Source organism: Megalobrama amblycephala, linkage group LG4 (genome assembly GCF_018812025.1).
Source record: "Megalobrama amblycephala isolate DHTTF-2021 linkage group LG4, ASM1881202v1, whole genome shotgun sequence".
Lineage (NCBI taxonomy): Eukaryota > Metazoa > Chordata > Actinopteri > Cypriniformes > Xenocyprididae > Megalobrama > Megalobrama amblycephala.
Window position 1 is genome coordinate 55,289,418 of NC_063047.1, and position 21,825 is coordinate 55,311,242.

Here is a 21,825-nt window from a genome sequence, read left to right on the forward strand (position 1 = left end):
ACATATCATCAGCTGAATTTATAATCCAACAATATAATCCAATGGACACTGTACTTTGGTAACTCACAGCTTTATTTTCATTCCTGTCCAAAATTACATATGGTGCTACCGACTAAGGTTTATTCCCTCCAGTGGTGAGGAGAGGCTTGTGAATAGGGTGCAGTAAACCTGAGGTATCTCCATTGACCTGCAGCTGAACTCTGCTGTACCCACAGCATCTTTTCAAACTCATGCTAGTGTGGCCAAGGAAGGAGGCAGTATTTGTTTATAAATGTTTTCTTTACAGGGCAATCACTGCTTGGCCAAAGGCTGAGGAAGTGAGTTGGGCTCAATGAGGAGGAAGACAAAAACATGTAGGGAAAACAACAACTGAGAATAATGTTGCCAGAGGGTCTAGTCTCAATATCAAACATCTTGCAAGTAGTACTGATCAGTACAGAGGACTGTGCTTTTCAAAGAGTTATATCTCTGTAACTATTAAGGTTTTAAATTCAGTCATATTTCTCTATAGCAGTAATTTATGTTGGTTTCAAAACCCTCTTTGAAATTAGAATAGTTTGGATTCCTCCAAACTGAAGTTCCAGTGGCTATCATAATATTTTTGCAATAAAAGCACATTTACATACATGAAACAGGAGTCCACAGTATAACTAGTTAACTACTCTATATAACGAAGGCGGACTTTAGCTGAAAGGTTGAACTGTGCTCTCAGGACAAGAGTATATTTCATGTAACATTGGGGTAAGTTGTCATGTATCTGTTGGAAAAAACAGTTTCTAGGCATTCCTTCTAACTTTTTTTTTTTTTTTTTTTTTACAATTTTTGCTGTTTCATAAATGTTTACTCTTTGATTTTTGCTGAAAAGCTTATCATTAATATGCTAACTTTCAAATTAATAGAATGCTAATGGCTTTTTATTGACAACACGCCCCGTTCAATATGAATAATGATTAATGTATTTTGCACTTTGTGTTTTATAGTCCACAATATGTAATTAACAGAAACAGTAGAAGAAAAGACAACAGTTATCTTAAAAGAAAGTACCTAATTTGAAGACTTGAGAGGGCAAGTAACTGAATCTATGATAACGGCTACATAAGAGTAAAAATGTAAGTATCAAATGTAAGGAAATAGTTTGACGCAAACAGCTTTAGCGTCCTCTGCTGCTCAAAATCAGGAATGTATTTTCGTGTCATGGGTTGCTTGCTGCATGGAGAAGCAAAATTTCCGAAACTTACGAAATTTACACAGTTACTGAAATTATTGCTTTAATAAAATCTTAAATATGCGTTAAAAAGCTTTCAGAATCAGAACATTAGCTAACATTTTTATTTCCCTGGTGACAGAGGTGTTAATATCAAGTTATCGCAGTCTTACTTTAGTAAAAATTATATTTTGGTGAACATTTTTGCTAATGTGGCATATATTCCACAACAATTATATCTGCTTTTAGGTAAAGATTTTTTTTAGCTTTATAAAACTAACAAGGACATAGAAGTAGTAGTGATTCCACGTCTCTCAGTCAAAACACAAAATCTACATTATTGTGTATGTATATGAATAAAATCACCTTAACGCACTGCAGACCATCATTGACCATATAGATCTGCGTCCGCGAAAGAATAGACTGTGGTGGTCCTGTAAGGCTTTCCTGGTGGTCTGCTTGGCCTTATCTCAAACTTAAGTCCAAAATCGTAAATGCTGTTGTCTAGATAGGACAGCCGAAATGTTTTAATCTAAAAAGATTTAAAAAAAAAAAAAAAAAAAAAAAAAAAAAGGACATATAGAGGAGGTTTTCCTCATTCACATATATAAATGTAATAAAATAACATTATGTAAACACAAACTGTTATGTTAGATGAGATTAATTGCGATTAATCGACAACATTAAACTATGTCCAGACTACCACCTTCAGTATCAGATCTTTTTCCTTTTTTCCCTGCATGTCATGTAGACAAAAATAGTTTTGCTCTTTGAATATCACTAGTTTTATTGTTGGTTACTCAAAAAATGGTTAACTATTAGAAAAAAAGAAGAAGAAAAAAACACAACTAAACAACCAACATCATTTTTTCTTTTCCCTTTATGTCAAAACATATTTAAAACACTTAGAAAACCAATATTTTTCAGTTCTTCTCTTTTTTTTGTACAAAGAGGATAAACACTGAGTCTGACAAACCACAGGGTTTCAATATTCTCATCTCACTCTGCTTGTTTCGAGAAACACTATAATTCACCTGTTGTAAACTTTAAAGTGACCTGACAACAGACAGCAAACACGATAAACTTCTACATTAACATGAAAAGCCAATGAATCTTTAGAATGGAATGAAGCATTCTTCAAAATGGCCATTAAACTTTTTCATCTTTACGTTTAACTACTTTGAAATGGTAAAAAATATTAATCGATAAGAAACTCTCTTTGCAAACTCGTTTTGCCTCTTGACATGAGATTGACACATAAAATGTGTGTGCAGTAAACCCAGTGTGTAGTAATTTTCAACACAGCAACGATATCAGTTGAAGTCCGGCCCAGCGACAGAAAAGTGACACGGCTGACCCATGAAAAAACTTAGACATCAACAAGCCATTTTGTGATGAACTAAAATGGCTTAAATGAACTCGAAGGCAAAATGATGTATATCTTGGGAGGATGCGTCTTTGGTACTCTGACTTGTAATTGGCACCGAAATAAAAAGGCAGAGAAAATGGCAAAGGAGATGAATTTGTTATTCGTTCAACGTGGTCGCAGCTTTTATAACATGGATGTTCCAGATTTTCAAGGGGGTTCTCAAATAACAGAATCTGACCTGAACCTTAGAAAATAAATACGATTAACTAATATGTCTAAAAGTGCTAGTAGAAATAATTCAGTAAGCACGCAAGATGAAAACATAGACAGTGCATGATATGTTGAGATCAGGTCATTCTGTTGGTCCTGGGGTATTTGTGAGGCCACGTCTCAATTGGCTCCTTCCTCTCTAAGTAGTGTACCTGCTTTGTGTGATAACTGCACAGAAAAAAATTGCCAAAGGGCAAACTACAGAGTGAGCGAGTGAGCCGTTTGAGTTCAGTCCCGTCTCACCAATCCTTCTTCTTCTCATCCATGGACACTCCACCTGGACCTAATGCTACTATCAGCAAAAGGCCACCGATCACTGATGTGGTCTGGAAGAAGTCGTACTTGAGGAAGTCGTGCATGGGCTTGTAGGCTGGTATGGTCCAGAAAGCGTTGAAGTACACATTGATGGCCAGAAGCCAGATGACCAGGGTGAGGGCTGCCAGTTTAGTCTTGAAACCAATAGCCACCAGGACAATAAGAGCTGTACCCACCAGGTTCTGCAAAATCTGCAAAAGCAAACACAGATACTTTAGAAAAAGGAAGTCAATGAGACATGCGACTGATGTAAAACTGTAACACAGGAAGCAGGATTTGACACCGCAGAAATCATCTATGCAACTCAAAACTTGTCTACGTCTGACCTCTAGTGGTCAAAATGATTATTACATAGTAGAAGGCACATATTTCAACCGGTTTAGGGACACATTAGATTTTTGGAGTTTACATTAAACATCAAGTGGTGATCTAACACAGGAGGGAAAAACAGTTTAACATTCAAAAGGAAATAAAATATCCTTAAATACTAAATTTATTATCATTGCCGTGAACTGCATAAGCTCAATAAGCAGTTGGTAAGAGTTTTCAACTTTGATAAGAAATATTTCTCGAGCACCAAATCTGCATATTAGAATGATTTCTGAAATAAAATGTGACAATGAAGACAGGAGTAATGATACTGAAAATTAAGCTGTGCCATCACAGGAATAAATTACATTTTGAAATATACTACACAAGAAAACAGTTATTTTAAATTGTAATAATATAATTTTTTATTGTATTTTTTTTAAATCAAATAAATGCAGCCATGGTGAGCATAAGCATAAAGAAAAAAAAAAAAATCTTACCAGTACTGTATATTGTGTTAGGCACAAACCATTTTGAAATCTTCATTGAAATTGTACCTGTTAATGTAGTCCATGTCATATTGGGTTTTTTTTTTGGTTTTTTTTTTATCTTGTGTAGTTTTGTTTATGGTTTTTGAGAATAAGGGTAAGCCATCCAATCCATCCACATTGCCTAATATGGATGTCAGTTGAATTTATGCCAAAATACTGAAGAGTACAGACATCTGGCCTTTTAATGTCAACAACAATAAAACGCATGCAAAGCCTCCCTTTTTAAAGTCTGACAATTCTAAGTATGTATTTTGCTATCCTAACTATGTACAATTAGACGAATTATAACTGAATGTAATGCTCACATTTTGCTTATGTTATCCATGACTGTATCGGAACAGACTGTTTCTCAGAATTGTTCCATGGAGATGAATGAAATCAGTGCTAATAACCTTTATAGCTTTCATGTTTGCAAACCAAACAAGCCATGAGCAGTTTCTATTATAAATGTAACATTTTATAGATAAACTTAATTTGGTTTTAAGTAAGCTTGTATTTCAGGTTGCATCATGACGCAATTAATACAAATACTCTACCACAATCCCACATCCTGAGCAACAATCACACCATCATCTGTTTGATTGTGAGCCTGAAGCACTTACCAGAACAAACAGCTAAACCTGGTGCAATAACATTTTAGACGTTCTGCCAAGTCATAAGATGCTGGGTTTATGAGCACAATTATAAAGCCAGAAAAGGCCAACTATAAACAAAAAGGAGTCCACATTCAAACGCACATGTAAACAGGGCTGACTGAAGTTTTACATCAAGTATCTAAGCTTGTTTCTAAAAAGTGTTTAAAGATAAATGAAGTATTAATTTAAAATAGTGTTATGGAGAAATTGCTGTAATATTATAAATGTCATTTTCTGCTGCAAATTCAGTAGATATTTTTTACAAATGAATGGAGCTGCTAATGTTAACCTTGTTTAGTTTGTGATCCTGAGGATGATGTCCTGATGAAGGCATCAATGCAAATAGTTCTCATTATTTAAAGCTGCAGTCCGTAATTTTGCATCTTTGTCGCCATTTCTGTTTGAAGCCTGCAATTGCAGTTGTTTGCGGAATTAATATATGTACGTGCGTTGTGCCTCGGCACAAATCCTCAGCGCAGAAGAATATAATGTTTGCTGTCAATCACCACATCGGTGTGGATACTGTACTTCGGAATCACAGATTCTACATCTTGGAAGTATGACCAAAATAAGAATTTTCACTGGAGAATTTCATCTGAACAAGTAAGTAACATGTCTGCCACTTTTGTTCAGACTGAGGGAAAAAAACATTACGGTAAATTGCGCTGCCAATGGTGATTAAATCTAACGGTCGCTTAGCTCATATCACGTCAAACCATGCAAATTATTATTGTTATACTTTGTTCTCAAATTGTTAATGCTAACAACATCAGCATTGCGTGACTAAGTGTATTTAGTGTGTATTAGTGTTACCTGTAGATTTCAATTTCTGTACAGTCTAATCATCACTAACGTTAATTTGTTCCAAGCTTTTGAATAGTAGTGCATATACATAAAAAACAATACTATTAATAAAAAAATTATAATAATTAAATCCATTAAGATTTCTCTGCATTCACTGTGTCTAATAATCCCTCTGAATGACATTCTTAAAAAGTAGACTATTGTTCTCCTCTGAGTAGACTCCTCAGCCACATGAGCAAACTTTTGTGGTAACACTTTACAATAAGGTTCCATTTGTTAACATTACTGTACTGTAGGTACATTAGCTCTAAAATGGAGTGTGACCTTTTATTAGTTCATTGTATTGTGTTTGTTGTATACCCTGAGGAAGGCTCTCAAGCTGAAATGCGTCATTTTTTTTTAGAAACCATTAAAAATTCCCTTCACCACACATGGCACAAGTGTTGCTTGATTTCTTTTTGTACTTGTAGTTACATACATTAATTAACAACATGAACTAACATACAAAAATACTTCTAAAGCATTTATTAATATTAATGTTCATTTTAACATTTACTAAGTTAATATTATTCAATGGTCCTGAGCAAACATGAACTAACAATGAAAAGTTGTATTTTTATTAACACTAACAAAGATAATAAATACTGTAACAAATCTATTGCTCATTTTAGTTAATATTAGTAAATGCACTAACAAACCACTTTTTTAAAATAATTTATAATTAAAAAAATGGTATCATAGAAGTAATTAAATATATAATTAAATTAAGTGAAATATCATTTAATATTAAATTAATAACAATTCAAAATAAATATTTTTATCCAAATGCTACTCATTACTGTATTTTTATTTTTTTCAGAAAGTAAGAAAAACCTAAAAATAAAAATGCATGACCTCTGGGTTACTATATGAGCTACTGTAAATTTAAAATTAGGCAAGTTAGAATACCTATTATGATATTATTCAATAATCTTTACCTAGTGCAGTGTGAGGGGAATTCTTATTTCTATAATACAAAGAAAAATATATTATTTTCCCAAATTTAAATTGTAAGTTGTCACGAACATATTACACATATTACATAATAAAAGAATCCAGTTAAAAAACAATTACTGTCTAATAAAAAAAAAAATATATAAATAAAGAATGTGTCTGGAGAGTGGTAAATGTGATTGTCATGAAAATGATCTTAATGGTCATAAAATGGTCATTTTTGTTATGCACAATTTATATTTTTTCCTTTGGATTTTTGGATGAAATGTAATTTAAATGGTTGAAAACAACCAGGTTGAGAGTGTTTGCTCACCGAGAGGAAGCTGGTATCAAAGTGCAGCAAAGTCATGAACATAAGCACCAGCAGGACTCTGCCACCGAGCTGCATGTACTGTTTAGGAGAGCTTTCTCTCATAGTGGGAACACCAGCAAACATACTCCTGCCCTCAGAGCGGGACTCAGCAAGGAGCAGCAGCAGACCTCCACCCAAAGCCAAATTCCTGAACAGAGGAGAGAAGTCAAGAACGATGAGATCAGAGCATAAAACATAGGATGAACTACTCAAACCTGCCGTACCCTGCAAAAATCAACAACAATAACAAAAAACCTTACCTCATCAAAAACTTTGGGTCCCAAAGAATGCTATAGGCAACAGTCTGGAGCAGATAAAGATCAGGACCGTTATTAAACAGTTTAACTCAATTATAGTCCTATCCACAGATAACATCTAATTAAAATTGCATTAACTCAGAATGCTCACACCTGTAAGGCGATGATCCCAAATAAACCAAAGCAGGCATACTGCACAAAATTCCTGCTCAGGATCAGTATACAACCACCTGTTTAACAGATAAGATTAATAAAACGTTACATATAAAAATCTGAAGATGTTCCAAGTCGAATATTTTTTTCGGCTGAACAAACTTCTTACCCAGCTGTCCGAGTAAATTGATTAAGACAAACAATGTGGCCAGAAAGAACCCACAGCCCCACGTCGTCTCAATATATTCTTTCTGCTCACTCCACTGGAACCACATCCGAATGCCGTCCTCCAGGAACGTGCTGATCAGACAGAGGCGTGCTATGTGGGGCAGGTACTGCTTCGTCACTCGAAGGAACTAGAGATGAACAAAAAGACAAACATATAAAAATCCCCAAGTCTAGGTATGAACGGCAGCAACAGTAAAGCTTGCCTTTGCAAACACCACTAACAAATGATGTAATATCATTCTGAACACATGTACATCTAATGGTAGAGCTGCATGATTGATCGTTAAAAGATCGCAATCTGGAATCAAACACCCATGCGATCTCATTCCTAATTGACAACGATTCGGATGCGTCTATTAAACCTTTGACAAAATCACACTGGAACATTCAAATCTGAATTGGCTCTGCCGCTGACCCAGAGATGTCATGGGTAAGTATGAAACAGCTTCACAAACAGTCTTTTCATCCACACAGTATCATTATTTATGTGTTATAAATATTTATATTATCACAGAAGTACTGGGATAAAAGTTTATAGTTTGGATATAAACACTGATGCCTATTGCAGCAATCAAAATAGAGCAAATCACCTTTTGAAAGTAACTTGACGCTTCAAATAATGATTGCATTGTTATTGTCACCAGGTGGCAACAAGTGACTGTTAAAAATGTATTGGCAACTGAATAATTAATTCAAGAGAAAAAGACTTTGATTTAACAAGGATCCATTAAATTGTAATATATAATACAGTATTAATTTTTGATCAAATAAATGCAGGCTTGGTGAGCATAAGAGACTTTCAAAAAATGTTTTACCAGCCCCGAACATTTGAATGGCAGGTTAGGCCAACATAAAAGGGAAGGACATTTATTATAGTCTAGCACAGATTTATGAACTTAGCTGTTTTACAGCTTTATACAAACCTCAAACAGGAATAAATAGCAAAAAATAAAAATACATTTATTTCCCTAATGAGAATGTTTTAGATTTACACAAACGTTATATTACATCAAGTAAGTGCTGAAGCAGCTCTTCAAATGCATGTTGTTTAATGTTCAACCCCTGAGCTCCAATTACCCTTTTCACTTTTCCCTACATTTTAGTCATTATCAGGGCACAGGTGGCCAAAAGCACATCCATTTGCAACCGATGACTCATGAGAAAAGGGCTACAACTCCAGCCTTTAAATATCACTGTGGTTTACTAGCATAAAGTCTTTTCCACTTCCACATGCAACAGGTGTTGAATAAATATGTACAGGGAAGGATAAAGATGCTGCAATTTACTCTGACAGGATTACTACATGATCTTATACTCTCATCACATAACCTGTAACATGAGCCCGACTGTAAGAATAAATGAAAATATCAACCCTAATTCATTCTTCTTAAAAGTTGATTAAAAGTAATGAAAGTAAGAACTAATAATATGCTTTTAAAAGACATTGGTAAACTACAGAATTTTGTTATTTAAAAAAAAAAAAAACATGTGCAGACTAGCTAAATACAAGGCAGTTTTTTTAAAATGGGCAATAACATTCTCTAAACCTGCCTGTGATTAACTCGAGGCTTATCGTGAGCTTTGACACTGGCCTCTTCTAAGCCCCGCCCCCAGACGATCCACATCAGCACTAAGAAGAAAACGAGCCAATCAGCATTCAACAAGTACCAAGCACAGCTAAATGAATGGGAAAAGATCTCAGGGCCAATGTCTGCCTGTGTGTCAATATTAGTCTGCATGCCTGGAGGGTATTTGACTTGCTTCCGTGAATATCAGAGTAATATTTGCTCTCTGTTACGTCAAAAAAAAGACAGATTACTAAATGAGAGTTGTATGAATAACAGAAAAATTATTTTTAATATTGTTCCAGTCGCCATGTGATAAAACTGCGGATAAATAAGAAAAACGTATAGCTGTGAGTGGCTGGGATTTAATCAATTTACCAAAATGACATTGAAAACTGGGCTAAAAATGAATAACCTGAGATGATTTCACTAATGGCCTTGTTTCGGGCCTTGAAAACTATAAAACTGATAAACCAAATCACAACTCCATTATACGCCTTTACAATAACGACATCATGCTAAAGTTGCTTCATGTTATTAAGCCCCAAATAAGCAGAAACATGAAAAAGAGCCCCAAACACATTCAATAAACATGCAAATTATGCAACATAAATGCATTCAAATAATGTCCAGCTGTCACATTTCTTTTGAAACTGGACAACAAAACCTAATCTTTTCCTAATCAGTCATCATATGGTGACGATCATAAGAGTATAGTAACAGTGCATCTCCTCTTGCTTCATCAAACGCACAGATGTTTGACTGCACTGATGCAAATTATTTAAAGTTTGTATGACGTTCTAACATTTTGGGCACACAAAAATACAGTATATGTATTTATATACCGCGAATATATAAATATATGCCATACAGTCCTTATCAATACTCGAAAGCAGCCCTGGAAAATCAAGGTTTGGCTCAGTTCTTCTAGATCGGTATCACTAGTAGTAACGTTAGTTCATTTCCTCCATCAGAGTCACAAGACAAGAAGTTAGTTAATAAACAAATCTAATTTGCAGTCAAGCAAACATGACCTGAACTATACACGCACACATGGACTTTACCGAACTTAGGAACTGTTTGTTTAGTGAAGCAGTGTAGTCTCCACGATTTAGTGTGCAAGTTGCCTGGCAGGGCCTTCTCTTCTCTCACCTGATCCGCCACGTCCTCCGCGTTGCTCATTAAATCATTTTGAGCCATGACACCAAAATCCAGGAGACGAATCCCGTCTGCAGGACACCTTTGATTGTTTGCGTGCCGTTTATCGATATCTTTGTCCGCTACTAGTATGTTACAGGTCTCGTACTAGACTTGCTTTGCCGTCGTCTGTGTGTGTACTAGAATGCCATCTCCGCCCCATAATGCCCTGCAGTTCGTTCTGTCGCCCCCTGTAGGACACACATATATCTGCATGCCACGTGTACTGATGCAGCCAGAATGTAGAGCTCAAGCAGTGACGTCTAACAATCTACCCCAGTAATCTTGGTGAAATAGGGTGGACCTCTCTCTCTCTCTCTCTCTCTCTCTCTCTCTCTCTCTCTCTCTATATATATATATATATATATATGAGGGAGATTGTCCCGTGATTCAGAATGTCCACATGGTCTTCTTGTACACAGCATAATGTCTAAATTGTATATATAGAAACATACATCCTATATATATATTTTTATCACAATTACTTCATCAAAATTCTGATTATTTTTAACAAATTGTCGCCAATTTTTTTTTTAATTATTAAACAATATCTGTGTGGATTTTTTTAAAAAAAAACTAGTAATCTGTTTTACTTACAATTCTAGACATTTTAGTTTTGCTTCCTTTTCTTCACCAGTGTTAAATGAAGGTGACCAATGTGCTTTCAAAAAACCTTTGGGATAAACACTCTTTAACCACTGACAAATTGTGTACTGCAGTTTAACTGATGGACAAAGATTCAAATTCATGGATATAAATAAATGGCAGCTCATCACAATAAGATTTTAGACATTGACATTAATTATTGCATAACATGAACTAACAATTATCCATACATTTACAGCATTTTTTTTATTATTATTATTTTGGGTAATACATTTTAATAAGTTATACAAATTAATGTATTATGAATAAGAATGAATAATTAATTAAAATTCAATTATCAACATTAACCAAGATTAATAAATCTTACTGATAAATAAAACACTGTTGTTCAACAATTATTATATTATTGATAATTATTTATAAAATAAAATGCAATGAAAACAAAAGATATTTACAAAATCTCTGGATTTAAATAAACATTATGTAACACAGTTCATAGATGTGGGAAGAAGGAGGCGGGAACCGGCGAACATTCAACGTAACTTTAATGTAAAATAAACAAAGAACAAAACGAAAGTAATGCCGGCAGACCCTCGCAGACGTCTGCCGGCCACACAAACATAATAAAACATAACGTAAAGTCCAGGCCTGGTCCTCTCTCGTCCTTCACTGATGTCGCTCCTCCTTTTATGCCTCCGGAGCTCCTCCGTGAGAGACTCGAGGCCGGCACGCCTCGCAGGTGACGCTCATTATCACTCGCGTCACCGGCCTCGCGCCGTTCCCTCACGGCTCTCGCCCGCCCTGCTCACATTAATTTTATAATTATTACAACTGATTTATTTTTTGTCTCAGGTTTTCTTCACAGTTTTCATGAAAACACTTGATGGACTCTTATGAACATGAAGGATATTTTTTGTTTGGTCTTTGCTCACTGTCTCTTTAACCTCAATTGGTTTTGTAACATTCTCCTCTGAGTTCAACTGTAATACATGACACGGTCTGAATGTGGGTGTTGCGCTCACATTTTCTAGCTCTTCTGAGTAAAGCACAGGGTCACAGGATGTCTTTTCTTTTTCACCGGACTCTGTTTGCTGTAGTTGAACACTTGAGTCAGGCCTATTGCTTTCTTGGCAGTGTGACTCTTGGCTTGACCTTGAGCTACAATGTGGAGTACATATTAAGTGCTTCATGACCACGGAAGGGTTCTGTGGAGCCACAGAGATTTTTGAGAGTAAAGTCTTGGATTTGTGAGCTCTTTTAGATGGCTTAAGCTTCCTTGAGTGTAAGTGCTTTCTGGAGGAATTGATGTGTAATCTGTTGAGATCTGCTTGGCTGCTGTCAGAAATCATGGTCTCAGTGGCGCAGGAAGCAATGAGCTCCAGGCCTCGAGGGTCCCCCATTGAGCTGCTACATGAGGCATCACTCTCACAGTTCTTCTGCATCTTTAGGGTGTTATGCTTCTGAAAATCAAATACAACACTAAGCATTTTGCAGTGCATTAGTTTATATACTTTTTTTTGCTTTTTGTTCAACAAAAAAATTTCCTCCTATGTTATTTACACAGACATGTTTGTCAGTAGTGAATGTAAGCCAACCCATAATGGCTAATTCACCCTCCCTTTGGAATATCCTACAGGTTTTTAGAAAGCAGTTTTCAGTTTATAAATAAATTATTGTCTGGTTCTGATTCGTCATGCGCATTAAGTCTCATATATTGTTGTAGTCCTTGCAGTGAACAAAAGTGACAGTAAAGAGATTTATAATGTTCCAAAATATTTCTATTTCAAATAAATGATGTTTTTAAATTTTCTATTCCACGAAAAACCCTAAAAAAAACAGTTTACACAAAAATACTAAGCAGGATCATGTGACACTGAAGACTGGAGTGAAAAACTGCTGAAAATTCAGCTATGCCATCACAGGAATATGTTACATTTTAAAATATATTAAAATAGAAAACAAAATATTTCTCAAAATTATGTTTTTTTTGTTTTTTTACTTTATTTTGATCAAATAAATGCAGCCTTAGTGAGCACAAGAGACTAATTTCAGAAACATTTTACTGACCCCAAACATTTCAACAGTAGTGTAGGCATTTAAAAAACTACAGCAGCTTCAAAATTCACATTTGAGGTATGACTGTATGTAATTAATGAAAGTTCAGAATCAGACTGGCCCATTAAATTTTTTGAATGTGTCACTTTTACACCAGGCTATTATTGTAGTGTGGGCAGCACAGTAGCTCAGTGGATAGCAATGTCGCCTCATAGCAAGGAGTTTGAGTCCCGGCTGAGCCAGGAGGCCTTTCTGTGTGCAGTTTGCATGTTCTCCCTATGTATGCATCGCCAAGAAATTTCATGGACAGTCTCTCGCATATGGCAAGAGATGGCCCATAGAATCACCAAGAGTAGGATACAACTGAAATGGTTAATTAATAAATGAATTATTGTAGTATCACTGATTTTAGATTTGCATACACCACTACTGTCAAATGACTAATTCCATAATTTTCCTTACCTGTAAATTCTGGAAGTGCTTAAGAGACCTGCAGTGAGTTTCCCGTGCAGAAGACTCAAAGTGGTAGAATTTATGACACAGCTTACAGAGGAAACCAGCAACAGGCACCACAAAACTAGTGCCTGAGGGTCAGAAAGCAGTCAGAACTGTTAAGTTACTCAGAAACTGTTCTTTGAAAACCTAGAGATGTGTGTCCTCACCATATTGTGTGTCTGGATCATATGTCTCATAATTAGTCCTCTCTTCAAGAGCAGTCTCCCTATGAGCAGGATGCTATGAACAAAATTCAATTAAAAACTCCAGAGTACCAAATGAAACTCAAATTTAGAAGAGCACATGAAATCATGCAACTAACCTTCTCAAACACTGCAACCTCTTCTTCATTTCTATCCTCCTCATAATCATCTTCCCCTTCAAAACAGCCAATAGCATCCACTGTTATGAGCTCCTCCATAACCTCTGGGTCGCCCTCGTTTCTTAACTGTAACAAATGTGTTAATAGTTAGGTCTCAATGATGTCATTTAATATATTTTACATTCAAATTTCTACAAAATACAGACACAAACCTCCTCAACCCTATGTTTGTGCTCAGGAGACTTCATATGCTCAACAAACTTGCGAGGAGTCCTAAAGTGGCGCTCACACAGGGTACAGAAAGGTCTTGAAGACACTTTTGCCATCTAATGAGGAGACAAGACAACATTTTATACAGTCAGTGGTTTAAAGTCTACTCCTCAAGTTTATATGGATATTTTTTGTAGTGATTTTGGTGATATTTGTTTTTGTTAATGTTAAGGTCACCTTATGTTTCTTTGTTCGTCTGTGCTCAATGAGGTCACCAGAAAAACGACACTGACAGGTAGGACACCAGCGCTGATGACCCATCCTCCTCTCTCTGTTACAGAACAAAAAACAATTGTTTTCTAAAATACAGTATTATACTTTTTTTTTTTTTTTAACAATATCTGCTATGAAGCCATACTTGATATTTGAAATTTTAAATGTGAGTAACATTCACTACCATTCAAATTTGAGGGTCAGTTAATTAAAAAAAAAAAAAAGAATGAACTTTTATTCAGCAAGGATGCATTAAACTGATCAATGGTGACAATAAAGACTTGCAAAAAAAAATATATATGTTTTTTTTTTTGATTGAAGTTGATTATACGATTTAGCATAATTATACGAAACCAACATAAACACAAAGATTACAATTCTATAAACTTGGTACATTCTTTTTTTAAATCTTGTATCTCTCGGACTGTCATTGACAACAGTTGACAATAGTTCTGACATTATACAGGGTTCGTTTTCGCTTATGAGTAAGTTAACCTATTGAAAATACACTCTACACCTTTAAAGTATGGAGAGCATCACTTGCCTGTTTGTTCCTTGCAGGGACTCCTGGGTTTGGGGTAACAGTGTGGCCAGACAGGCGTTACTCACATGCTGGATTTCCATCATACGCTGCTGATGATCTGAACTGATCATGTGACTCTGGAAGCCCTGCAGAGGTCAAACACTTCAGTAAACACCATGATCAACTGACTCCTCTCCTCATTTTCATACAGTCAAGTCTTACTAGCTGGTCAGGACAGGTGACGTTGCAAATGTGGCAGGTGAATTTGACTGTGTGTTTGCTTCTCTCTTTATCGGCATCATGGCCTACACCTGCTGCCATCTCCTCAGGTGAAGTGCTGAAGGCTCGACTCTCACTGCTACGCTGGATAGTCACCTTCAGAGACGTACCAACACCCTGCACCTGAACGACACAGCTCTTATTAAACAAGTATTCCAGGTTCAATACAATGTAAGCTCTTGTTGATTTGTTCTCTTGAGGTGGAGTTCTTTTCATGGCAGATGAATTTCTTGTTATAATATAACTCCTATGTGTGGAGTTTCATGATTTACAGATAGTTACATCATGTCCCTTTCTGATATCCTGGATTACCAGGTTTACAAGGTCCTGAGATAAACTAAAAGACTGCATACAGTTGGTAGGTGATTCTATTACATTGGTTTTCTGCTAACACATACACTACCATTCAAGTTTGTAGAATTTAATTTTTTTATATATAATTTTTTTCTAGCAAGGATGCATTAAATGGATAAAAAAACTATTTCAAATAAATGATGTTCTTTTGAACTTTCTATTCCATCAATGAAAAAATGTACCAGTTTCTATATTAAGCAGCACATCTGTTTTCAACACAGATGATCCTTCAGAAATCATTCTGATATGCTGAAGAAACATTATGTTTCTTAAGCCCCAAATCAGCATATCAGAATGATTTCTGAAGGATCATGTGACACTGAACACTGGAGTAATGTCTAATAAAAATTCTGCTTTGCCATCACAAGAATAAATCACATTTTATAACATTAAAATAGAAAGCAGTTCTTTTAAGCTTTAATAACATTTCACAATGTTACAGTTTTACTGTATTTTTAAATAAAATATATGCAGCCTTGGTGAGCATAAGAGACTTCTTTCAAAAACATTAAAAAAATCCCCAAACATTTGATGGTAGTGTATAATATTTCTTGTGCTGCACAATTAGACATGCATTACAATGCATGTGTCTTTTGTTTATACAAACTCACGTTCATCTGAAAGCATTAAATGGTTAATTCACCCCCCCAATTTTGTTTTTTTTTTTCAAATTTTTTCAATTTTTTTCAATTCACTTCCGTGTGAGTCTCTGACACTGTTCACGTGAGCACCTTGACGTATCCGTGTGGTGCTGACGCAGAAGCTGGCAAATACTAAGCTAGCATTCTGATGTACAACTTGGAAGTGCTGCACTGTGTTTACAACATGAACAGCGTCAGAGACTGACACAGAAGAGAAGAAATTGTTGAATAAAGTTTTTTTTTTTTTTCGCACAAAAGGATTCTCGTCGCTTCATAACATTAATGTTGAACCAGTGTACTCATATGAACTATCAGAAAAGTCTCGGATTTCATCTTAATTTGTATTCCGAAAATGAAAGAAGGTCTTAGGGGTTTGGAACGACATGAGGGTGAGTAATTAATGACAGAATTTTCATTTTTGGGTGAAATAACCCTTTAAGTGTCAAAATATTTTTTAAAACAGAGTAAATTCAGTGCTTTTAGTATTCAGTTGCATTAATTGAGATGTACTGATGTTATTGGGAATGTCCAGAGGTAAAGATGGAAATATATCACTGATGATGGGATACTGCACCTCTGCTGCTCTGTTCTGATCAACACTGTCTTCTTCAAGTTGTGCAGAGCTGTTATCATCCACTGCATAATTTAGAGGGGAAATAAAAGTATGTTCAGCATTTCAACACAACCCAAGGGTATATAATATGTTAAAGTTTGCAGATGAAGAGTTTGATAACCGTATAATTCAAAAGTAAACAAAGAGAGTGAATTTTTTCTGTGTGCCACACACACAGTCACTAAATACCTTCATGGTCTGAAACACTTGCAGAGTTTGACTTTGGTGGCTGCTGTATCTTATCTCCTTTTGCAGACTCTTCCCCCAGTTCAATTGGTCTGTTCAAAATAGGCAGTGACGTTTTAAGAGTATGAAACAAAAACAGCCTCATTCATTTCAGTCTATCTGTAAAGTCAAGCTTACCTCAGACCTCTGTGCTTTTTCAAAGGTGGCTCTGCTTGTTCTGGGACTGAAGATTGAATTTGTCCAACTGTACCTTTGGGTTTATTTAGGGTATGAGAAGGAACAATTTATGTATTGTGGATCTTTACATAGAATTTGACAAAACATTTTATAATAAAACGCACAACTGGTTAATAGTCTTCCGTAAGTAGAGGCATCTCCTCAAGCGTTTAGTGTGTACTCACCCACTTTTCCCATGTCTGAATCAGTGCTTGTTTTTTTCATCTGTCCATGACTTTTCCCAGCTATGTTTAGCACATTCTCCTTCTTTCTGTCTAGGCTCTGCACTGAACTCTCCTTAAATAACAAAATAAATGCAAAACATGCTCAATGCTCCATCTCAATCAACACAAGTAAACATAATCAAAAATTAGTGAATGCTTTGTAATTTAATACACATTAAAGGCCATTTCAAAAGCCATTTATGACAAAAGGTCATAAATACGTGATACACTTTCATAACAAAGATTTCATCTGCTTCAATGAAAAATTTAACCACTGCCATCTGTCAAAAATTTCACTCAATTTGATATAAAATATAAGCTGTGATGTGATAACACAAATGTTATTCACAGTAATACAGTGATATAGATAGAAACAAAAAGAGTGATGTATATTATAAAATGACAATAACACAGTTTTTTTTTTATTTTAGTAAAAATTACACTGTACTAAAATGATGCAAGGAATGTATAGTGTGAATATATTAAATTAATTCCCCTTTTACCCTATTTGTTTCCTGTGCCTGAATAGTATTTTCCTATAAACTTATTCACATTGGAGTGAACATTGGAACTCACAGATGTATATACAGTTCAGCACACATTTACTTGCCCACATATTGTTCCAAAACGGTATGACTTTCTTTATTCTGTGAAACACAAAAGATATTTTGAGAAATGTGTTTTTTAGTCCATACAATTAAAGCCAAAAAGTAACCAAAACTGTTTGGTTACCAACATTTTTCAAAATATCTTTTTTTGTGTGTGTGTGTTCAGCAGGAAGAAAGAAAGTCATACAGGTTTGGAATGACATGAGGATATTGTAAATCTATGTTAATGAGGAAAGACAGTTACCCTAGTACTGATGTGTGATCCACATGGATGGGGATAACAATCAGCCGCAAAGTTCATGCAGAGGTCTCTTACTGGAATGCCTATAGGAGGAGGCCCAAGAATAGACTGCCTGACCCCTCCCTCTAGAAATGCTCTTGACACCAACTTGGTGTGACTGAAGGACACATCTATAATGATTCAGAGAAGGGAAAAGACAAAGAATAAGAAATAGAATCTGAGGTTATACACAGGTGTTTGTTAACTAACAAAGGGATATTGTTATAAAATAGTAAAATCTAACACATATAGTATAACAGCAGAACATGGGATGAGGTGAATCTTTTACCTGGCATTGAGTGCATGAGCCCACACTGCTGTAGCATGGGATTATGGCATGGTCTGATTGAAGGAAGAAGTGGAGGGGCATTTGGTGCTGGTGGTCTGTTACACAGGTATTTGGAGAAAGAAAATGACATGACCAGGTTATTATTTGTTAGACTGATGCACATTCACAAAAAAAAAAAAAAAAAAAAAAAAAAATCCAGGCAATCATTTAAAGCTTTCAACGGTTGCAAAACTTACATTATGTAGAGATGGACAGGTGCAAAAGACAATCTGATAATAACTGTCTTCATGTATAGTATCATTTTCCACAAAATATAAGCCCTTACCGTCTTCCAGGATGCACATGCCTCTGTTGAGGAGAGCGACAATCAGGTGAATATGGGAGTGAAGCAACTGGTGCTCCTCTTCTGTGAGGCTCTAACATGGCCGTTCCATGCATCTTTTGCTTGAGCTGCTGCTTCTGCTTTATTTTCAGCATTCTTAATGCTTGTACAGTGCATCGATCCCAGGTGCCTATTTAAAACAGGGCACGCAAACCATTACATTTATATTTATCCAAAGCAACTTACAGTACTAATTAGGAACATCACTAGCAAACATGCATCATCAACATGTCTAAAACAATAGTACTATTGTACATATTTCGAAAATATATTTTCTAGAATTTTCTTATAAGCAAGGGAGTAATTCCTGTGCAGTGGACATTTTCATGCATATGCATATGCATACATATATATATATATATATATATATATATATACACACACACACACACACACACACATACATATATTGTAATAGCATATATAGCATATTAGAAAAGTTACTTCATTATTTTCATCCATTGGGTTTTACACTGTTAGACATTTTGTTGCTTTTGCCATTGTGCAAATAAATAAGCAATAATAAAGTTTAAGTGGTTAAGCATGCCCAGAGCATTTCTGACAGCGTTCTATGCTTTTTTACAGAAATACTTTGTTAAATTAAAACACAAGCATATTAACTTTAAATTAGAAGGCTCAAAGGTGTTGTACTTAAATATAGAGAGCACTGCACCTTCTGACAGCAGAGACAGAGAGCACTGGATATTATGACAAAGCTTTATAAAGAGCAAGAGGCAGGTCTAATACTAGACCTAATACTAGCCTGTGAACTCTGTAAAAACTTGCAATGTACAGCACACCTGATTTGTGAATAAAACAGCATAACAGAAACGTACGAAACAGCGAACCTTTGATATGAAAAGCCTCACTCCATCAGTTTGTTTATGGTAGATGACTTTTCCTCTGGTACTGTGTTTTGGAGGTTGCAGACATTTAACGCTAGTGCGCCCTCACCCGGCTCGGAAGAAGAATTTATTTCTCAAGAAAATTGCTTTAAAAAAAAAAAAAAAATACAAAATTACAATAATCTTTGTGTGTGTGTGTGTGTGTGTGTGTGTGTGTGTGTGTGTGTGTGTGTGTGTGTGTGTGTGTGTGTGTGTGTGTGTGTGTACTGACAACCTGTGTGCAATAAAATTTATCAGAGAAAACTAAGCTGACTGATAATAGCAGGTTACTGTTACAGGTTACTGGTCACAATAAACCATAAGACAAACCAATTTAACATTTAATTCCTAAAAATGATCTATTTTCATGCTACCAGTACTTTTTTAGCCTCTAGTATTTATTTTGTTAGGTTCTAGTACTTTTTCATTAGGTAGCCTACTGGTAGCCTACTTTCTACTTCATTGTATAGACACAAAGCGGAGGGAACTTATCCTGAAAAAGCTTTTATACCAAGTTGCTACTACATACATAGGGACTTAAAATGTTGACTACTTTGTAAAGAAGTTAAATTCACATCCTTGGTGTAGTTCAGGACCTTTTTTGTTAGTAATGCATGTTTGTAAGCTTCCTTATATTTCATGTTTGAGGGTTTTTGTAATAAAAAGGTACAGTTAACAACAAACGTTATTTTACGAGTAGCCTAGTCTTTTTTTCCCCATTCCCTCAAAAACGTGATTTTGCCAGTCGGGATTGGTGCAAGGATGACATATGTAGGCCAAAACCCGGATGAGTTAGCATTTTAGCACATCTGGTTCCTGAAGTCAAGTCAATAGGTTTTTTTTTCGAATGGGTTTATGGCTAAATGCTTGAAATAAGGTCTGTGGTGAACACAAGCTCAATATATATTTTATGTTTCGTTCTATGATATAAAATACATCAGTAATACCCTCTTTGATTTTGTTAAAGGTTTTGTTTGTCTTGTAAAAGGCAGTTGCTAACAAGTGGCTAAATGGGACCACAGAGGTTGTTGGGGACATTAAACGTCATCAGCCGAACAGGTAAACTCATCTACTCACTAGTCCACTTTCACAGCCGTGTTATGTTTAATATTGCACTTTTGCAAACTATAACCCTATAACTCAAACTTTCAGCCTTGAGCTTAGTGATGGTGACATTAAAGTACTTTGGGGTAGTTAATTTATTGCCTAGTGAGCCTACATTTAACTTTTGTCTTCAAGTTCTACTGATTGTATTTAGGCTTCAAAATTGATAAAAAGTTGTGTTCATTTGTGAAGATTATGAATAAAACGTCTAATAGTCATAAGCTTTTGCAAGCTTGGGAGGGGAAGATATTTTGATTAAAGATTACAATGACACATTATTTTTTTAAAAATAGATGTGCACAGATGTGCACTGTAATATTCAAAAACACAAAAATCAGGAAGTCCAGTTTGATTTCATGGTGACTTTAAAACCAAAACTGCTTTTGTAAAAACACCTCTCGAGAGAACACATATGGTGTGAAAATGCAAATTTCTTCCGTGTTTTATGATTATGAACTGAACAGATCTATGCCTATGCCCTATGTTTTATTTTTTGTGTCATTCAGGTTTGATACAACAACAATTATCACCAGGGGCGGATCTACCGGGGTGGCACGGGGTGGCAGCTGCCACCCTAAGAAAAAGCTTTGCCACCCCATCTGCCACCCCAAAATTATCAGAGAATAAAATATAAATGTTAGCAGTGTTTCAAGTACTACTGCTTTTCAGCAGCGGCGCTTCAATGTGATGACATAAAAAAGACAGCGTATTGCAAAATAATGGCAAGAAAACACCTCTTTCAATAAACTGCATGACGGTTGCACACGCACGCAGCACGCCCAGTGTAGTCAGCTTCTTTAACAAGTGACTCTTATTATGAACCGGTTCTTTGGGAGTCAAAAACACAGCGCAGCCAAGTTCACTTACGAATTGTTTTCCATTTGTTCGTGAATCAGAAAATTACTGCTTCTCGGCTAACTCAGAAGTCCTCGAAATCCCGATCACAGAAACTAGTTAGGTAAGAATCTAAATGTATTTTAGCTTTTCTCGATTGCTAACACATTATAAATGATTCAGTTAGCCCAGTTTCCCAAACCATTCGTTCAGTTCTCAAAGCAAAGACACATTTCTCAAAACGT

The 21,825-nt window shown here is 35.6% G+C and overlaps 2 protein-coding genes across 2 annotated transcripts; both read right to left on the bottom strand.

The window, feature by feature from the left end:
- Positions 1–2,066: 2,066 nt before the first annotated feature.
- Positions 2,067–10,388, bottom strand: surf4l (surfeit 4, like). Its single transcript, XM_048190092.1, has 6 exons — positions 10,158–10,388; positions 7,382–7,568; positions 7,213–7,289; positions 7,063–7,106; positions 6,764–6,950; positions 2,067–3,349 (listed from the first exon to the last, which is right to left on the bottom strand). Exons 1-6 carry the CDS (start codon positions 10,203–10,205, stop codon positions 3,083–3,085), a joined length of 810 nt encoding a protein of 269 aa, XP_048046049.1. The 5' UTR covers positions 10,206–10,388; the 3' UTR covers positions 2,067–3,082.
- A 1,146-nt stretch (positions 10,389–11,534) lies between these two features.
- Positions 11,535–19,713, bottom strand: ciz1b (cdkn1a interacting zinc finger protein 1b). The gene is made up of 16 exons (XM_048190093.1): positions 19,607–19,713; positions 18,702–18,888; positions 18,377–18,471; positions 18,052–18,218; positions 17,161–17,272; positions 16,937–17,009; positions 16,763–16,851; positions 16,535–16,596; positions 14,909–15,088; positions 14,708–14,832; positions 14,128–14,221; positions 13,893–14,006; positions 13,681–13,806; positions 13,526–13,598; positions 13,326–13,447; positions 11,535–12,268 (listed from the first exon to the last, which is right to left on the bottom strand). The coding sequence occupies exons 2-16, from the start codon at positions 18,851–18,853 to the stop codon at positions 11,657–11,659; spliced, it is 2,196 nt and encodes a 731-aa protein (XP_048046050.1). The 5' UTR covers positions 18,854–18,888; positions 19,607–19,713; the 3' UTR covers positions 11,535–11,656.
- Between the last annotated feature and the right edge of the window lie 2,112 nt (positions 19,714–21,825).